At 33.7% G+C, this 20,189-nt stretch overlaps 1 protein-coding gene across 3 annotated transcripts in view; it reads right to left on the bottom strand.

Moving 5' to 3' along the window:
* The window catches only part of LOC100243351 (serine/threonine protein phosphatase 2A 55 kDa regulatory subunit B beta isoform), a 33,754-nt gene extending 27,787 nt beyond the window's left edge, over nt 1–5,967 (bottom strand). For 2 of the 3 annotated variants that reach the window (XM_019226543.2, XM_010664843.3), the window contains exon 1: nt 5,652–5,863. In XM_019226543.2, coding sequence (XP_019082088.1) covers nt 5,652–5,742 — 91 coding nt within the window. In that variant the 5' untranslated portion in view covers nt 5,743–5,863. Of the gene's footprint in view, nt 1–5,651 lie in introns of all 3 variants that reach the window. The other variant, XM_010664842.3, reaches the window with a different exon arrangement.
* Nucleotides 5,968–20,189: the final 14,222 nt, after the last annotated feature.

Below are 20,189 nucleotides of genomic sequence, written 5' to 3'. Positions count from 1 at the left end.
AGTTCTGAAAACATTAGTTTTTATACAATTCTTTTACTTATCAAAAAAAAAAGTGTTCACAATAAGAAACCCTATATTTTCTTTTCTTCCACTTTCTTTGAATCTATTTGGATTTCACATGGTATCAAAGCAAAATTGATGGAACCTTTTTTTTTTTTCATATCCGTTTGATCATGAAATTCCTTTTCATCATATTTGATCGTGGGATTTCACAATGAGCAATCACATTGATTTTTCCTATTTGATCATAGTATTTGATTTTATTTTCGTTTTATGTGATTCGTATCTATTTTCTTTTGTTTGGTGACTATTTGTTGTTTATTTGTCAGGCTAGTTAATGAGACGATTCCCTTCAATTTATTAGTGTGAGATTTAATTGGAAAACTATTCAAATAGGAGTTATGTGATAAAAACTATTCCCTTCAATTTATATTATTGACACTTTACGTAAACCTAGGAATGAAAAGGATGAAAAATATATAGAACAGTTAGATGTTTGGGAAGTAAGCAATTCAAAAATTATTACTTGGATCAACAACTTTATTAAAAATTTGATAGGTACTCAATTGACGAAATATGAAACTTCCAAAGAGATCTAGGAACATTTGGACAAATTGTATACACAGTCTAATTTTGCAAAACAATATCAATTAGAAATTGATATTTAGGCCCTTGAACAAAAAGACACGAGTATTCAGGAGATTTATTCTACTATGACTTATCTCTAAGACCAATTGGCTCTCACGAAATCAATAGAGCTTCGGGCTTTTGCACCTTATATTGCTCATAGAGAGGAACAATGTCTGGTTCAATTTTTGATAGCCCTTCATAGTGATTTTAAGGCATTGCATGGGACAATTTTGCATCGTAACCCACTTCCCTCTATTGATTCAGTAGTCAGTGACTATTAGCTAAGGAGATACATCTTAAGTCTTAAGCAAGAAAAGGAATTCTCTCCACACCTCATACATCTGTTTTGGCAATACCTTCTAAGTCACCTTCCAACAATCAAAACAAGCCTTACTCAAGGGTTGTCGCGGATGATTGTAGCTACTATAAGGAAAAAGGCCACTGGAAGGCTCAATGTCCGAAGTTCTTCCTTAAAACAGTGCAAACCAACCTTCTCAACAGTCTTAGTAGAGTTAGTTCAATATTGGCCAACAACATTTTTATAGGCTCCACAGTCTACCACCATAGTTGTTCATCCATCTGACTTGTCTGGAATTGGACCCACACTATCCTCAAATACCACAATAACCTCCCTAGCTACACAATTCCAGAAGTTCCTCGCCAAACAACCATGTGTGATGTCTGCCCATTCAAATTTGTCAACCCTCAGTTCTTCAAGTATGTCTTCCTTCATAAGGGTCTTAGACTTTGGAGCTTCTCGCCTTATGTCCCCTAATTTTTTATCTTTTTCTTTTTTATCCCCTGCATCTTTTGTATCTATCATGAATATTGATGGCATTCCTATGCCCTTAGCTGACGTTGGTTTTGTTATTACACATCATTTTTCTCTTTCTCGTGTTTATCATATTCCCAATCTTACATTGACTCTTGTCTTTATTGGTCAATTATGTCACTCTGGTTACTCAGTGTCTTTTTCTTCTACTTCTTGTTTTGTGCAAGATCCTTAATCCCAAAAGCTGATTAGGACAGGCTACCAGGGGATTATATATTTTGGACTAGCTAAAAGTACCAGCAATTGCAATTCCTAGTCTTGATTTGTCTTCTTTTTATTTGAGTCCTCCTTCATCCAGTTTTTATTTAGGACATCCTCATTTAAGACATGTGTCAGCTTCTCATTTAAAATATTTAGTTTCTATATGAGCATTAAGAAATTTGAAAACACAACATATTTCTGATTGCAGTGGTTGTAAACTAGCAAAATTTGTTGCCTTACCGTTTAATAGAAGTGTTTCCTCCTCTTCCACACCATTTGATTTAGTTCATTCTAATGTGTGGGGACCTTCTCCAATTTCTATAAAAGGAGGGTCTCAATATTATGTTTCCTTCATTGAGGATTATACTTGTTATTGTTGGGTTTATCTTATGAAACATGGATCTGATTTCTTAAATATCTATAATGCCTTTCGAGCCTATGTCAAAACTTAACATTCTGTTGTTATCAATGTTTTAGGTGTGATTTAGGTGGATAGCATACTTCCAATGCATTCCATGAATTACTTGCTTTACATGGAACTATTCACCAAACATCTTGTATTGACACTCTAGAGCAAAATGGTGTCAATAAAAGAAAACATAGATACATTGTTGAAACTTCTAGTTCTCCTTTATTACCAGCATATATTCCTACTAAATTATGGGGGAAAGAAATTTTTATTGTAGTTCACTTAATTAATAAAATCCCCTCATCCCACACCTCTAGTTTGTCATCATTTGAAAAGTTGTATGGTTATGCTTCTGATTATCTTTCTTCAAGGGTTTTTGGTGTACTTGTTTTATTCTTCATCCTCATGCAGAGCGTAGAAAGTTATCTTCTCCTTCTATCATTTGTGTTTTTCTAGGATATGGTGAAAGTCAAAAGGGATATTGTTGCTTTGATATGGTTAGCCATAAATTATATGTTTCTCATCATATTTTCTTTCGTGACCATATATCTTTCTTTTCTATTAATGTTTCTAAGGCTGAACTTGTTTACATTAATCCTTTATTGGATGATACAAATAGTTTTCCTGCAAATACTAGTACTTTGGTTCCTGATCGTCATGCTCCTCCCTCCCCTCCTATGGCTACTCTAGCACCTTCTAAGATTGTGGATCCTCCTCCCACACATTCTTCTCTACGTCTTCGTAAGTCTATTTGATTACCAGATTTTGCTTATTCCTCTAATTCAAATTCTTTTACATCATTTTTAACTTATATTCGCAACCTTTTTAAGCCTCTATCACATAAAGAAGCTATTCTTGATCCTATTTGGTAGCAAATTATAACTGAGGAACTTTCTATTTTGTATTAGATTAATACTTAGGATTTGGTACCTTTACCACCTGGTAAGAGTGCAATTGGTTCTTGTTGGGTCTATAAAATCAAAACTAAGTCTGATAGTTCAATCGAGCGGTACAAAGCCCGATTGGTTCCTAAGGGGTTTTCTCAATAATATGGTATGAATTATGAGGAGACCTTTGCTCATATTACATAGATGACTACTATCTGTACTCTTATTGCGGTTGTTTTTGTTCTTCAGTGACACATATCTTAGTTGGATGTTAAAAATGCCTTCTTAAATGGTGATCTTCAAGAAGAAGTCTACATAGTCCCCCCTCCTAGTGTTTCTCATAACCTTGGAGAAGTTTGTAGGCTCAAGAAAGCTTTATATAGTCTCAAACAAGTACCTCATGCTTAGTTTGCAAAGTTTTCTGATGTGTTTACTTCTCTTAGCTTTCACCCTAGTCATCACAATCCAACACTCTTTCTAAAGTGCACCACTATTGGTCATATTCTTCTTTCTCTATATGTTGATGACATGATTATTACAGATGATGATGTTGATGGGATTCCGGTGTTGAAATCAGATTTGGCTTCCTGTTTTGAAATGAAGGATTTGGGTTCTCTACTATACTTTTTAGGTATTGAGGTAGCTTCTTCTCCAAGAGGTCATCTTCTCTTGTAGTTTAAGTACATAGTTGATATTCTTGACCGTGCTCACCTAACTGATACTAAGACTGTCGATACTCTTCCTGATGTTAATGTTTAGTATTCTTCTTCCTATGGTAACCCCTTGTCAGACCCTACTTTGTATCGTACTATTATTGGAAATTTGGTCTATCTCACCATTACACACCCGAACATTGCTTTTGTTGTTCACATTGTTAGTCAGTTTGTTGTTTCTCCTACAACAATTCATTGAGCTATTGTTCTTCATATTCTAAGGTATCTTCAAGACACTATATTTCAAAGTCTTTTATTTCTATCTACTTCCTCTTTAGAGTTGCATGCATATTCTAATGTTGATTTAGTGATCTCGAAGATCGTAAGTCTACCATTGGATTTTATATATTTTTTAGGGATTCTCTTATTTCTTGGAAGATCAAGAAATAGATTATCATTTCTCAATCTTCCACAAAAGCTAAGTATCGGGATATGGCTTCTACCACCAATGAAATAGTTTGGTTATGTTAGTTACTTGTTGATATGAGTATTTATCTTTCTTGTTCTAGTCTTATGTATTACGACAATAAGAGTGTTATTCAGATTGTTCATAGCTTTGTCTTTCATAAAAGAACTAAGGATATTGAAATTGATTGTCACTTCACTTGCCATCACCTTCAACATGACACTCTCACTTTGCCTTTTGTTCCTTCTTCCCAATAGATTGTAGACTTGTTTACCAAGCCACATCCACCTCTGCATTTTCTGTTTTTGGTTGGCAAACTCTCCATACTACTTGCAACCACATTGTGAGTTAGTGGGGCATGTTATTGTTAATTATCTATTTAGTTACTATATTAGAATTATTCTCTTACGATTAGAAATATTCTCTTTCCTTTTAGAAATAAAAGTAAGTTATTTTATTTCATTTTATTAGGCCTATTTAAACTCTAATGGTGTTGTACCTATTTTTAAAAGAGTGTTCATAATAAGAAATCCTCTATTTTCTTTTCTTCCTCTTTCTTTGAATCTTTTTGGATTTCACAAGAGGAATCTTCAAAAGGAAATAGTAAGATGGAATACAAAGGATAAGATCAGCTGGTTAGATTCAAAGAGTGAAAAGTTCTTAGTGAAAGCCTTCTTCTCATTTTTGGGGCTTTATAGACGAGGGTAGCTAAGAGTGTAAATGAAAAATGAGAGATAGATAGGCCAAAAGGGGTTGGGTTCAGAGCCTTTTCCAACTGATATTGTTTGGAACCTGTGGATTCTGATGAGAGGAGGGTTTTTTGGATGGGAAGCAATATGGGGAAAGATATTCACCATGGATCATCTAAAAGGAGAGGTCTGTCTATAGGGAACAGATGTTACATTTGTAAAAGGAAAAGAAGTATTCGTTGATGGTGTCAGATTGGATGAGTCATCAACGAAGACTCGTATCGAGAACACGTGTGTATAACTTGATGGAATTTGACAAGGCAGAAATTGTTAAAAACATCTCACTTTCCTAAAATGCTTCTACTACTAATTCAATAAGTATTGCTTATAACAGATAATATTATGCAGGAGCTTTCGTGCATTCATATTTCCAGCGGAAATAGATTTTGTTGTTGAATAAGGAAAGATATTAGAAACATCTCCGTATTATTTCGGAGTTCAGGTTCAAGATACAGATAGGAAGAGTGCGGAAAGATGAGCCTGGCAATATTGTCAAAAATTTGCCACCATAACAAATTCGTACTAGAGATTCTGCTGTCGTCGGAACAAATTGGTATTGAAGGTTCCACTGCCACAACAATTCCCTAAAAAAAATTAAGAGAGAGAGAGCCGAACTCCACTGAGCCAACTTATTCAATTACGCTTATTTAATCAGAGGAGTAATTCTCTACAGTTTTGAATAATAAAAGATCCGAGATTCAAATTTTCAATATTTTTTAATTTCCTTTTCCTACCATTTCTCAGTAACCAAACAGAGTACTCCAGATAACAACAACCACTGTAATCATTCATATAGAGAGAGAATGAGAAGCAGAAACCCTTACTATCTTGAACGTCTTCTCCAGGAGCTCGTTCGCCGAAAGCCTGAGAAAACTTCCATTGCAAGGAAGAGGAAGAGTCCGTAGTGAGAGTCATGGCTGCTTCCAAAACGGCGACGTTTTGGTATAGGCTCAGGAGACTTTCACCAGCTGCATCTTGTATTTCCCAGTGCGCTCTTTGTCGTCTGGCTCCTGCCCTCAGTGTTTGTTATCCATTCGAACCTTCTCGGAAGGCTTTTATGATTTATTGGTGACACGTGGGTATAGTTGTTTTGCCAGGTGGGAGCTGCTAACATGCGCAGCCTGTGCGTCACAAATCTCCGATCGGTTTTGATTGGGTAAGGAATTCATATATTTTAGGGCAAGTCCCTTTGAATAGGACAAAAGGCCTAAAGCAAGAATGAAATAAAATTTTCGTGAAAATTATGGAAAAAAATCAAATTTAATGAAAATTGTTTAAAAACTTATAAAAATCATAAATCTTTTATATAATATAGAAAAAGAATAAATAAATTTTTAAAAATATATATATAAAAAAAAAACTAATTTTAAATTAATTTTTTCTTTTATTTTTATTTTTCTCTTTTTATATTTTTTCTTAAATTTCCAAAATCCAAATATAGGATAAAGCAGTCAATCTTATGGACCATTAATGATGGAACCTAAATGTGGGTTTGTGGTCCACCTTCCATTACTAAACACACTAAATAATAATAATAATATGAATGACATGGATGAGTATGAGAGGAAACAATTGGCATCATGAAGTAATAGAGAAGAGGACTTAGGCTAGACTAAAGAAGTCTAGTCCTCCATCAGCATCAAGTGGGGCACCAGGGCGTTTTGGTATATCTGTTTTCTTACTTATACCTTTGAAAAAAAAATAAAAGAAAATAAAATCTTTGGATGTACATCTTATGCAAGCAAAAAGGTCAATGAAAACATATAAAAGAACACAAAAATAAAGCAAATCATTTAACAAGTACATGAAGTTTTAAAATGATTTAGCCAGCCATGTCTGTCTTTATGGATGAAAAAAAATATTATAAAGGATAAAAAAATATATACAACTATCACGTCCTTCGTATCTCCACTCTAAACCATAAATTTTTTTATTCCGCTAGGTGTTTCTCACTTTTCCTCACATCTACACCCTAGTGAGCTCTCTTGCTTCACTAGGTGTCTCTCGTCTTTCCTCACATTTGTAATCCCATCTCTCTCTTGCATGACCATTTCCCCTTATGCCCTAAAATATTTATAAATATACACCTAATAGCTTTCCTTATTTAATAAAAACGCTAATTACAAACACTTATATTAACTTATGAAATATTCTATATAATATTACTTTTACAAAAAAGAGTATATTCTGATTAGGAATCCAAGACACTACCTAACACTATATTAGAGTTATAAACTTGTCATAATTTATGTATATGAAATGGAAGGATACCTTATGTAGACCCCAAAATTTGTCTAAATTTTATTTTTACATTAATTTTGAGCTCAATTTTGTCCTTAGATTTTAAATCCCAATTACATTTGATATTTTTTTGTCCACTCACCCTTTAATTTTTAGTTTTTATTATTTTATAAATTATTTTATTTTTATTTTTAATTGTTATTATTATTATAACATAATATATTATATTATATTATTTTTATTTTCTCTTTCTTCTCTCTCTCCTCCACCTACCCCCCATACCCCCACGTGCAAAGACCATCCCCCCCTCATCTCTTCCCTCTTCTCTCTCTTATCATGGCCCTTATTCTTTTTTAGTTTTTTTCTTCCATTTTTTTTTTTTTTTTTTGGTAGTTGGCCCTCATTTTCTCTTCCATTTTTTTTCTCATCCCCACAGTTCTTCCCTCTACACTACCACTTTCTAAAGACTCCCATTGTCACACTCTTCCCATCTTCTTTCATTTTCTTTTTTCTTTTTTTTTTTTCTTCTTTTCGCTTTCTTTCATTTTCCCCTCCCCACACTCCGCGACCAGTTCCAGCATACACCAACAATCAGGAGCTCTTCATTTTTTTTCCCATTTTCTTCTCCCTACAACCCAACACACACACTCCACCCACTAGCAAAGACACCAGTCAACCCCCATTTTTTCTTCTATTTTTTTTCTTCTTTTCCCGACAACCCTTCCCAAACACTGCCATGCCACACCCGTTGGCCACATGCCCCCTCTCCTCTCTTCATTTTTCTGCCCCATTATTTCTCTCATTCTTCTCCATCTTATTCCTCCCCCAACACCCACATCTCCACTCGAACAACCACTTCCTATCTTTGGCGGTCTTTGTCGCCATTGTTGATGGCGTGACACCGGCGTCCCTCCATCCCCCATTTTCTTATTATCTTCATTATTATTATTATTATTATTATTATTCTTTATTTTTTCTTGATTTAATTTTAATAGTAATTGTTGTTTGTGATATTTGAATTATTGAATTAATATGAAATTTTTTAACTTTGTTAATTAATATGGAATTTGAGTTATTTTTGTTTTTGCATAGATCCATTCTGTAAATCTATTGGCTCAGTAAAAATTTATGACACGTGGTGCATGGAATTTCATAGAAGAAAGTGGAAATCAAAAAGTTGTAGGAAGACATTGAGCTTGTTGTAAGCTTGTTTGAGTAAATATTTGATTTCTCACTTATATTTGGCTTTATTTGTGTTGGTTTCTGTAAATATTTATTATAAAATTGAATATCGAATAAATCAGAAATTTTGTTTAAATAAAAGGAATAATTCAATAAATATGTTTTAATAAAATAATAATTTTAAAATATTCTTCTTAATAAAAGAAAGTTTTTTTTATTAATAAAAATTCAGAAAAATGCTTTTAGAAAAATCCAAAAAAATTGTTTTGAATAGAATTTGAAAAAAAAAATTAATAGAATTTGAAAAATTGTTTTGTAAATAAAGTTGTCCCAAAAATTAATTTTTAATAAAATTATCCAAAAAAATGTTTTTTTGTTTAAATGAATTCTTTTTCCTTAATTAAAATGGGATTAAAAGTATTTTTTTAGAAATAGAGGATTTATTTATTTTTTAATTAAAATTCCTTTTGCAAATAAAGTTATGTCTTTTTAAATCATTTGTATAAATCACTTTTCTTAAGTGAAAACAAATTAAAATACTTTTGTAAATAAAATTGTAAAAAATCATTCATTTTTTGTAAAAGTAAGTAAAATAAATTTTGTTGTTAAATTGAAATTTTGTAATAAATTCTTTTGATACAATAAATGTAAATAATTTTTTTTTTAAAATTGAATACAAATGAAATTGAGAAAATAAATTGACTCTTTTTTTGTAAATAAATAAATAAATTGAAATCATTAATTCAAAATCATTTTTAATAAAATCCTTTGAAGTTTCTTGAAAACTATTTTTTAAAATATATTTTTTTATTGAGTTCAATAAATCATTTTACATAATTCTCTTGTTATTTATTTTGTATATTCTTGTAATTAGATTTCATCATTATTTTTTTGTATATTGATTTTCACCATGACTTATACATACTCATTTGCATGATTATTTTTCTTGGTATCCATAATTAATTAATTAATTGTCATAATTACCTTAATTCGTTTAGGATAGACCGTACGTATACGGGCTTAGAGGGGTGTTACGGGTCACCACTGTACCTTCCCAATACGTAACCTAACCCTTGGATCCAGATTCTATTTTTGCAAACATATCTTTTCCAAATAAGGAGTCACACAAGGTTTTTTTTCCTATTTTGTTTTCCCTTTAAAAAATGTTAAAATAAGTGGCGGCTCCAAGTCTTTTTCTAAAAATCAATTCTTCACAAATAAATAAAAAAATGAGTTTCATCATTCAAGTGGGGACGCACTTGAAAAATGCGGGGTCCACACCTTGATTGAATATGTTCAAGAGAAATCTTGTTTTATGGAGCTTGGACTTTTGGTTGTAAATGTGATAAATCACATTTTTCATGCTTCAATTTTGTAAAATTGCTCTTGTAATGTAAAGTTTGTAATAGTAAAGGGGTTGGGGTGAATGGTTGGAAAATCATGAGAATCAAGCATAGATTGTGTTGGCAATATTTTTACTAGAACCCATTATAAGTTTTCCACCAAGGCCATATTTTGGTTTTGAGCACCAACGCCATATTTAACATGGAAACTAATATTGGTTCTTGTGTTGATGTCAATTAGGATATCGAATCCATCATTGATTTTGTCGTACATTGAGAGTTGTTTAACTATGGCTTGATGTAGGAAATTTAGATTCCATAACTTGTGGTATCGATTTGAATATCCCTTGCCCATTTCCATCCTTTCACCATTTAAGCTAGCTTTTAGTCTTTCATCGACCTTTTCACTCTCCAAAATAGGTTTTTGACATGGGTTTTTAATGGGAAACCCTTTTAAAATTAAAAGATCTCATTATGGCTTGATCTTGAATCTCATTCAATCCATTCATGCATTTCACATTCTTTGTTATATATTAGCATCCAATATGCTCTGCTATGTTTATCCTTTATTGTATAGTAATTTTTTCTATTTTTATAATCATAGATTAATTAATAAAATGTCCAAATTTCCTCAACTTAGTAAAGAGCAAATTTATTTCAAGCTTAATGAGGCACCTAACACCTTCTCATTGAGCAACCTGACCCTCAAATTCATTCTTTATTCGTGGATTTGTTTTTTCTATTATTAGAGTCACATAGGATTTTCTTTCTTATTTTTTTTAAAAATAAATAAATAAAATAAATGATAACTCCAAAAGAAAATAATAAAAAACAATTTTCAAAAGTAAAACTAATTTTTCCAAAATAAAAAAGTTTTGTTATTAATAAAGACGCATCTTGAAAAATATTGGTCCATAGTATTGCACATTTCATATGAATATTTATATTATAATGGATATAACACTAGTTATAATAAATGTTGAAGCTGATTTTGTATTACTACCTTCTAATCACCAAAAAGAATGTACTTGTAAATAAAGTTAATTCTAAAGTGGTTCATTAGGATAAACCCTTTGATACTTAAGGTAGTTATATTCGTCAATGAATATCTTGTACTTATAATGAGTATGTCTTACCAACAATTTACCGTCCTCTTGATAAGTACAAATGAATAACAAGAGATAATTACCATATTCTTATGGATCTTTATACATAGGTAGTAAAGGATAAAGATGAGGACAATCTATATGGAGGAAAAACTTTTATTCTAGTTAAGATTAATTCACTTTCCTAGAGGAGAGAGCTCAAGGTGTTCGAGCAACAACTCAAATGCTTTCCCATAGTTTACATCTCGAGCATGCCTCGAGGCTTTATAAAAGAATAATCATCTCATGGCCATGTTGCTTGACTTAAGCTCCTTATACAGTCACATGGTGACAAATTGTCAAGACATGTGGTAGTACTCTTTTATTTACCCCTCATTATTGTTGTTCCTATTCCTATGAACATGTAACTAAGAAAAATTTAACTTTTTCTTAAAGTGTAGGCCACATGCCCACATCAATGGTGTAGTTGTCAATTTAGGCAACTGTTATTATAATAGAGTCTTTAAAAGTATGACATAATGTAATAAATTTTTGGATTTTATTATTTATTAATAAATTTCAATTCACTTTTATTTATCCTCATTCCATGCATTATACATTGTAAGAATTTCAACATGCATCTTTTGTATTATAAATAATTTGGGTGCATTAGGAGTTACACAGAAGATATAAGTTACATGTTCCTTACAAGTAGATGACTTGTTCACAACTAGTTCCTAAGCCTAGGCAACCCATTAGAGGTTGTAATGCACTACCTCCTTGTTAGGAATTTGAGGCTAATCCAAATTATGGTAATCACCCTAGAGGGAGGGGGGGGGGGGGGGTAAATAAGGTGATGGTCTCTTTTTCACAAATTTAAACTATGCAAAAGTAAGAGACAATTATATGCAAATATATAATAAACAAAATAAACACAATTGCATATAATTTAAAAGAGTTAGGGAAGAGAGAGTGCAAACACGAGAGTTTATATTGGTTCGACACTTCCTTGCCTACGTCCACTCTCCTCAACCTCCTAACCGAGTGAGGGTTCAACTATCTTGAAGTTTCAACCAAGCTTCCAATCTCTTTACAATTAGATTATGGTTCCAATTCACCTTCTTAGACTTTTGGCTCCAAGCACCCTTTACACTTCTCAAGAGTTATCCCACTCTTGAACAACCTCTCAAGTGATGTTGTAGACCCTCAATTTTGTCTCTTTAGCACATGTCTTTAAATTCATTTTTTTAATGCTCCATAGTAACTCCTTGGTGGCCCATTACTACTCATACGGCTTACCTTTTTCTGAGTCACCTCGGAGACTTTGGTTGAGGGATTGTCTGACCCCTTATCGTGACCTTTGGCAGCCCTGTTTTAGACTTAGGCTTTTCAGTCTTTTTTTAGGATAGCTTTTAGTGTAGTCTGCTTAGGTCCACTTAGACACTTCATTAGGCTTAGTTCACTTAGGCCCATTTAAGCACTTTTAAACCCACTTTTTATATGAGTTGCATGATTGCATGGCCTACATGACTTGTGTGGCTTATATGGATTTCTTTATTATTTTTATTTTATTTTATTTTATCTTATTACAAGTTTTCTACATCATATTTCTTGGCTTTTTGGGCATGAGGAAACGAGCCGTCATCTATTTGGAAGGAAAATCAACAGAATTTTGAAAAAAAATAGGAGATTTTGTTTTTAGAAGGATAGCACATATATTATTTCCATGGGAGAATCAGTTATAAAAGGGAAGAAAATAAGAAAGGAAAGTAGATTACAAAAAGAAGGAATGAGGGGATTTTCCTCTAGCATATTTAGGGGATTCTTTGGATTGTGAGAGAGAGACTGACATATATATGTGAGAGAAGAAAGGGAGAGGGAGAGATTCTTTTGATTGTGAGGGGTGGAAAGGTGCAGAAGAGCAGGAAAAGGGAGATTGCAGCCAGAAATCTGCCAGGTACGCTTCTTGTTCTTTTTTTTATTTTTTTTTTCTTTGGTATTCCCATTTACATTCCACTCTAGATTCTCTGGCTGTTTTCGAGAAGTTATTCTTGCTAATTGGAGTGGACATTGAAGGCCACTTATTTACGTTGTTGAATCGAAATTTCTTTCAAGCTTGCTCTGTTATGATTGTGTTCTTGATTTCTTAGATTCTTTCTACGATTAGTTGAAACAAAGATTTACGGCTGAGCTTTAATGTTTGTGAAATCTTGTATAATCTGAACTAAGTTTGTCTTGATGTGTTCAATTCTTCAAGCCATTTTGAAAAGCATAAAATGTGACTTATTCTGATTACCCACCTATCATCTTCCTTTTCCCTGTTTTCTCTTCTTTTCTTTCTTGGTCCTTTTTGTGTGCATCTGTATCTACGTTTCTTCCCTTTCTTTACCTTGGTATTCTCGGATATGGGGACCATGAGCATTCCGAGAAAGGTGGGAACTTGATAAAGGCTGTGTAAAACGGGTTTTCTTGGTATTAAACAGATGTAGAGGTTACCATAGTTCTTGAGGGTTCTTAGTTTATGGCATCGCCCATTCCACCCGGATATCTCAGAGCAATCATACCCGGCCGACATCCCATTTTCTCTGGATGTCTCACAGCCGCCATTCCACCCGGATATCTCAGTGCAATCATACCCGGCCGACATTCCATTTTCTTTGGATGTCGCACAGCCGCCATTCCGCCCGGATACCTCAGTCGCCATTCCACCCGGCTGACATCCCATTTTCTCTGGATGTCTCACAGCAGCCATTCCACCCAGATACCTCAGCTGCCATTCCACCCGGATGCCTCAGCCGCCATTCCACCCGGCCGACATCCCATTTTCTTTGGATGTCTCACAGCCGCCATTCTATCCGGCCGACGTTCCACCTTCTCCGGATATTTCACACCCGACTCCTGACGCTAGATGGGAGAGGAGAACGATTCAACTTCCAATTGAGCTTACAAATCAAGATGTCTTTTTAAGTTGAAGCATTTGACAGTTGAACACTCTTGCAGTGAATTGGTCCCTTCTATCCAGAATTCCCCAACTTCACTTCATGGTAACCTTGCTATACACACCTTCTCCTCTGTTTGCTTCTTTGATTGGGAACTTATTGTTTTAAATTGAATTTTTGAACCTTTGTCCAACTAAACATTCCTGGTTTTGAAAAATTCATCTTAAGTCTTTTTCTAGGAATAAAATCCATATTCTAACACACTCTTACTGCCATTTTCCTTCCGGCATGCATTTTCACTATTTTATTTGATTTTCAACCGATTTTCTTGATTTTTCTCGATTTTCAACAAGCATGAACAAACTTCATGATTCCAAACAATGGAACTCATTGAATCAATTCGTGCAAAAGTAATATGGACTTTGGTAGGTGTCCTACATTCTTGATATCTTCACTAATATGGATTTTAAAGGTGATTGTTTGGTACTTAATTGATTTTGATTTCCTCTTGGAGATATGCTTGAATTTGTTTTATATTTGTTGTTGGGCTAACCTTGCTTCCCATAAAGGCGCTTTAGCTTGCTATCCAGGTACGCTCCTTTTCATCTTTTTTTTTTCGAGAATTCTATGGACACGTATGTTATTGGTGACTACATCCATGCGTGATGTGATTCTTGAGTGTTTAAATATATATTAGATTTGCCCGGATAAGACATATGTTGTGTGATAGATTTCTACACTAACTCTTATGTTTTATGATAGTGCTTGAGAAGTCGTTCAAGTACGCACTTCGACTCTCTCTTATGGTTTGTTTTCTTGTTAGACATGCAATATTTGAAATCACCTAGCCTACTTAGGTACCCATAATTAACTGATTAATGGCCACACTTCCCTTAACTTTGTTAGTAGAGACCTTTATAGGGCTTAAAGGGGTGCTACCTTTTAAAGGTACCTTCCCAATAAGTAACCCGATCCCCAGACTTAAACTCAGGTTTTTTTCAAAGACATGCTTTTTCCAAAAATTATGGAGTCACATTTTAGTGTTTTTCTTTCTTGTTTTATTTTTCCTTTAAAATAAAAATAAAATAAGTGGTGACTCCGACTTTTCCAAAAATTAATTTTTCACAAATAAAAAAAGCGAGTCTCGCCGATCGAGTGAGAGCTCACGTGAAAAATGCGGGTCCACAGATACCCCTCACTTGAGAAAATTCCTCTCAAAGATATACAAAGATCGATCTCACAAAAATCCTAGTAATAGAACTTTAGGCTCAAAGATACAAGAAAAACTATGATTGAATGGTGCACTAAAGACTTGCAAGTTATGAAACAATGGTACACTCAAAAACACTCTTCCAAAGCTCAAATATATTCAAGAATGATTTGGGAAGGTTAAGCTCATGAAACAATGAAGATTGGAGCCTTTTTATAGAAGAAAAAAAGTCAAACTAGCCGTTGGGGGTTCGACCGGTCGAGTTAGGGGTCGACCGGTTGATTAGCCGTTAGGAAAAGTGATCGTTGGGCCTCAACCAGACCTCAATCCGACCTCAACCGGTTGAGGTTCAACCTTGACCGGGAAAAGAAGGCCACTGGGAGAGAGAGAAACTTTTTAGCCTCCTTCAACCGGTCCTCGACCGGACGAGCACAACCGATCGACCGGTTGAACTGATTGAGCCATTTTTTTGGCTCAACACTCGACATTTTTCAACTTAAAACCTTTTAACACAAGTTTGAAAATCATTTAACACAAGGTTTTAGTTGAAAACATGAAATCATCCAATTCTTAAGATATTTAAAACAATATTACTCTTGAATGATTTTGGTGCATAAATAAAGAATGAAATGCATGAAAGTCCTAGTGCACCAACAACCTTACAAAGAGATCTTAAGAAGCTTTGGTCTTGAAAAACTCTTCTCTTTGAGGTGGTCTTCTTTTTCATGATTTCTCCTTGGCTTGATTTGTCTTTGGATTGTCACTTTGGAAGTTGTCTTGCCTAATCACACTTAAAATATGATCATTAGTTCTAAACCTTGTTTTGTTATCATCAAAATCAAGATTAACCAAACCTTGGTTTCACACTCCTAAATGGAGGGATAACTGATCTTGGCCATCATGATAGGTTTCCTATGGTAAGTACACTAGTTTGTATAGTTACACATTGGATAGGAACTACGGTGAGTCATAACATAAGGTAATCAAGTTGTTATGACTTTACCAAATTATTTCATTGTGTTGTCTCTCAACTTTAAGAGAATACCGAGCTTGTGTTAAAGTTAACAATGGCTTTGATTTACAGGTGGATCATAAGTTGATCATATATTCCCTATGAACTAGGTCACTATTGATGGAAGTCAATAACGATAGGTATTATCAATAAAGACATAATGATATCTCACAAGATTGAGACAAAGTGTGTTCTTGGGTGATCCTAAAGAAGTGTTTTCATGTAAAATTCGATTATAGAAGTTCCTTAATTGGAACTTAATATAAGCATTTGGAGAGCTAAGACATGTCAATTGAGCACACAATGAGAGGATCTGTAACTTAAGGATAGTAAAAATGGTCTTGAAAACCTGATACTTTTTATCTTGTTAGACTATGGATACCAATTCATAAAGAGACTGAACATAATGGATAGTAGGTCACAGACCTGAGCATTTATTTTCTCATTGTCATTTACATAAGATACTGGAGTATAGTTGATTCTCTATAGTGAGATACTGAATCAACTTCAAAATTAGCTTATGAGGGAACTAGAACTATCATGTTAGTCCTAAGGTCACTACTCAAGCTCGTATACCTTGTTGGCACGATTTATGAAGGTTAGATTGGCTCTTAGTTCACTTTTATGCATAAAGGCATTTTAATAATTACACAAGGTTGCACATAGATTAGTGAACCAAGTCTATGGATTGAGCTAATTGATTAATTAGAAGGTCTTATGGGGTTAATTAATCAATTAAGACTCGTTTTGGGATAAATTAAGTGACTCAAACTTTTGATGGGCTCAAGTTATTTAAGCCTAATAGTGAGCCCTATAAATGGCCCCTTAGGGATTAAGGCTTCCAATTAGTTATCTTCCACCATTCAAAGAATCAAGAGAGTCATAACCTTCATCTTCCCAAACCTCCTCACCATTTGAGTATCAAAATCAACTTAGAGCCATCAGGTGGAAAATCTTGGGCGTACATGACCTTCGGATACTCCAAATTCCATCTTCTCTAAATGGAATAGATTTAGAAACATCCAAATTTAAGATAAGCACATTGATCTTAAAATATGAATCCTATTATTGTTTTAAAATGCATGTTTTACATTATGCATAAGATTTAGAAAAGCCTAGGAAGATTTGCATGCACCTAACCTAATCCTAGACAGGGAATAAAGAGATTTGGGATTCCTTACAATTGTTAAGAATCTACATCACTGTGTCATTTCATCCTTGAGTAGAAGGAAGGATATATAAAAAGACAAATTTCCTTATTTTCTATACTTAGACACTCATTACATCCTTTGAGCTACTCAATTCTAGTTTGAGCTTTATTATTTCCAATTGCAAGGTTTTTCCTCTTTTTCTCAAAGTAATCCCTTAGGCTTAGGTAATGAGAAGGTATTAATTTTCTTATGCTTTTATTTTATTTTGATTGCTTTTGCTTTTGTTACACCTTGGTTTATGTGAGTTCATTCACATTTAAGCCAAGGTAATGGACATACTTCTAAAGAGAAAGATCAAAATCTTCACTACAAGTATGACTTGTTACTAGGAGGTTGTTAGGATAGAACTCTTAAAAGCATAACATGATATAACAATATAAGATTCCATTAATATATTATTATTTTAGTTTTGCTTTATGAAGGATGCAAAGATAACTGTAATTAGAGCAAACACCACTTAAAATCCTCCCCCGACAAGGGAAGTCTCGCCTATGGTCCATACTACTGCTTCTACAACACTTATTCCAAATGGCTTCTTTGTTAGTGAAATGAAGGGCTAAAAAGCCAATTTGAATTTCTCAAGCTTACATCACTTGCATTGTACATAAATTGAGTGCATTAAGAGTTACACAAAAGATATAAGTCATGGTTTCCTTGAAAGATAATAATAGTTCAAAGTCAATCCATGGATTGAAGCAATTCATTTGATGTTGTAATGCACTACCTCCTAACTAACAACAAGTATGCTTAAGATAGGTACCATGATATCTCATGGAATTGAAATGGTATGCCCCTTTAGGTGATCCTAAGAACTTGTGATCATGTAATTTGTGGTTGTAGTAATCTCTTAAATAGAACTTGGCATATATCATTTGTAGACTAAACTATGTAGGAGGATATGAGACTCTAAGATTATAGAGGTAATTTAGAAAGGTTAATAGCTTTCAGTTCATGAAATTATGGACACTAGTTCATGAGGAGTTTACATGCAATGGTTAATAGGTCATAAACCTAAGAAATTGATTAAATTTGATTTAATCAATTTTCATCTTGATTTAATATCATAGAATGCTAGTGTTAAGATAGACTCCTTAAAAGCATGACATGATGTAATAGATTTGGAATTCATTATATATTTAATGATATTCCAGTTTCACTTTTATTTATCATTATTCTATGCATTATACTTTATAAACATTCTAACTTAACATCTCTTGCATTGTACATGACTTGGGCGCATTAGAAGTTGCATGAAAGATCTAAACTATAAGTTACTTGTAAATAGATGATTTCTTCACAACTTGTTTATGGACTTAGGCAATCCATTAGAGGTTGTAGTGTACTACCTCCTGATTAGAGGGATGATTGGTCTTGGCCATAGGGATGGGTTTCCCATGATAAGTGCACTAATGTGTATGGTTACACATTGGACATGACTTACAGTGAGTCATGATATAAGGTTATCAAGTAGTCATGACTTCACCCAGTTGTTTCATTGTGTTACCTCTCAACTTTAAGAGAATACTGAGTTTGTGCTAAACTTAACAATGGTTTTGATCTTGTTAAGATTGAGTCCCTAAAAGCAAGATATGATGTAACAAAGTTAGACTCCTTACTATCCTTTTAGTGTATTAACATTGATTTGAGCATTCAGCCCATGTCTATTACATTGTATATGACTTGGGTGCATTAGGAGTTGCATAGAAGATACAAGTCATGAGTTCCTTGTAAGTAAATAAGTTGTCTACAATCAATTCATGAATTTGGACAATCTAATATAAATTATAGTACACCATCTCCTACTTGGAGGAATGGCTTGTCTTGGCCATCAGAATGGGTTCACATGGTAAGTGCACTAGTGTATGTGATACACACTAGACATGACCTATGGTGAATCATGACGCAAGACTATTAATTTTCATAATTCACCAAGTTACTATATTTTATGGACTTTCAACCTTAAAAAGATATTAAGTTTATACCAAAATCAACATGAGGTTTTGACCAATGGGTGAGACCCTAAAGTGATCATATATATGGATTGAGTCACTATTGATGGAGATTAGTGACAATAGGTATTCTCAATAGAGGCATCATGAGATCTCATGAGATTGAGATAATGTGTCTCATTGGGTAATCCAAAGGACAAGTGATCATGAAATCTATGACTATAATAATTCCTTTAATGGAATTTCACATACGTTCCTTGGAGCTAGAATATGTTAGTTGATCACATAATAAGTGAGATTTTTAACTAAAGAATTTGAGAGGTAATCTTGATAGGTCATAGTACCATTTTGTTAGATTATGAAAACCAATTCATGGGGAGTCTGCATGAAGTGGATAATAGGTCATGGATCCGAGCACTTGGTGTCTCGTTGTAATATACATTGGGTAATAGAGTACAGTTAACTCTATAGTGAAATATTGAGTCAATTTCAGAATTTGATTTTGAATGAGTTAATATTCCTATGGGTCCCAGTGGTCCCCGCTCTAAGCGCATATTCCTTGATGACACAATTTATGAGGGTTGGATGAGCTTTTAGTTCATTTTTGTGCATAAGGGCGTTTTTTATAATTACGCAAGGTTGCATAGTGATAAGTGAGTAGTATCTCTAGATTGGGCTAATTGATTAATTAGCAACATTTTTTGGTTAGATTAAGTGATCCAAGCCCATGGGGGGTTTTAGTCACTTAAGCCTAGTAGGGAGCCTATAAATACCACTTTAAGGGTTAGGGTTTCATGTCTTGCCATTTTCTCCCTACAATCCAGAAAGAGAACTCTCATTTCTACCCTTGAAATATCTAATATCTCAGTGCTTAGACACAAGAAAGAGTCATTGGCGGAAGATCATGATGTTTACGAGATCTATTACTACTTTGGAGTTATTTACATTGATTGGAACCGGTCCAAGAACATCCAGAGTAAAGGTATGTGGCTTTATTCTCTAGATCTATGATTTTTGTGGTATCAATATCGATTTTTGAATACCTGGTTTTCCGCTATGATAGATTTAGATAGCCTAGAATATATTCTCTTACACCCTATAAGATCTATGACATGGGAACATAGTGATCCGAGGTTCCCAACAAATCTCTAGGCGAGATTGTAAGGTGATCATATATTCCCCATGGATTG

Source organism: Vitis vinifera, chromosome 17, assembly GCF_030704535.1.
Source record: "Vitis vinifera cultivar Pinot Noir 40024 chromosome 17, ASM3070453v1".
NCBI classification, from domain to species: Eukaryota; Viridiplantae; Streptophyta; class Magnoliopsida; order Vitales; family Vitaceae; genus Vitis; species Vitis vinifera.
The sequence above is the reverse complement of the archived record's forward strand: the minus strand, read 5'-3'. Positions and strand labels throughout refer to the sequence as shown.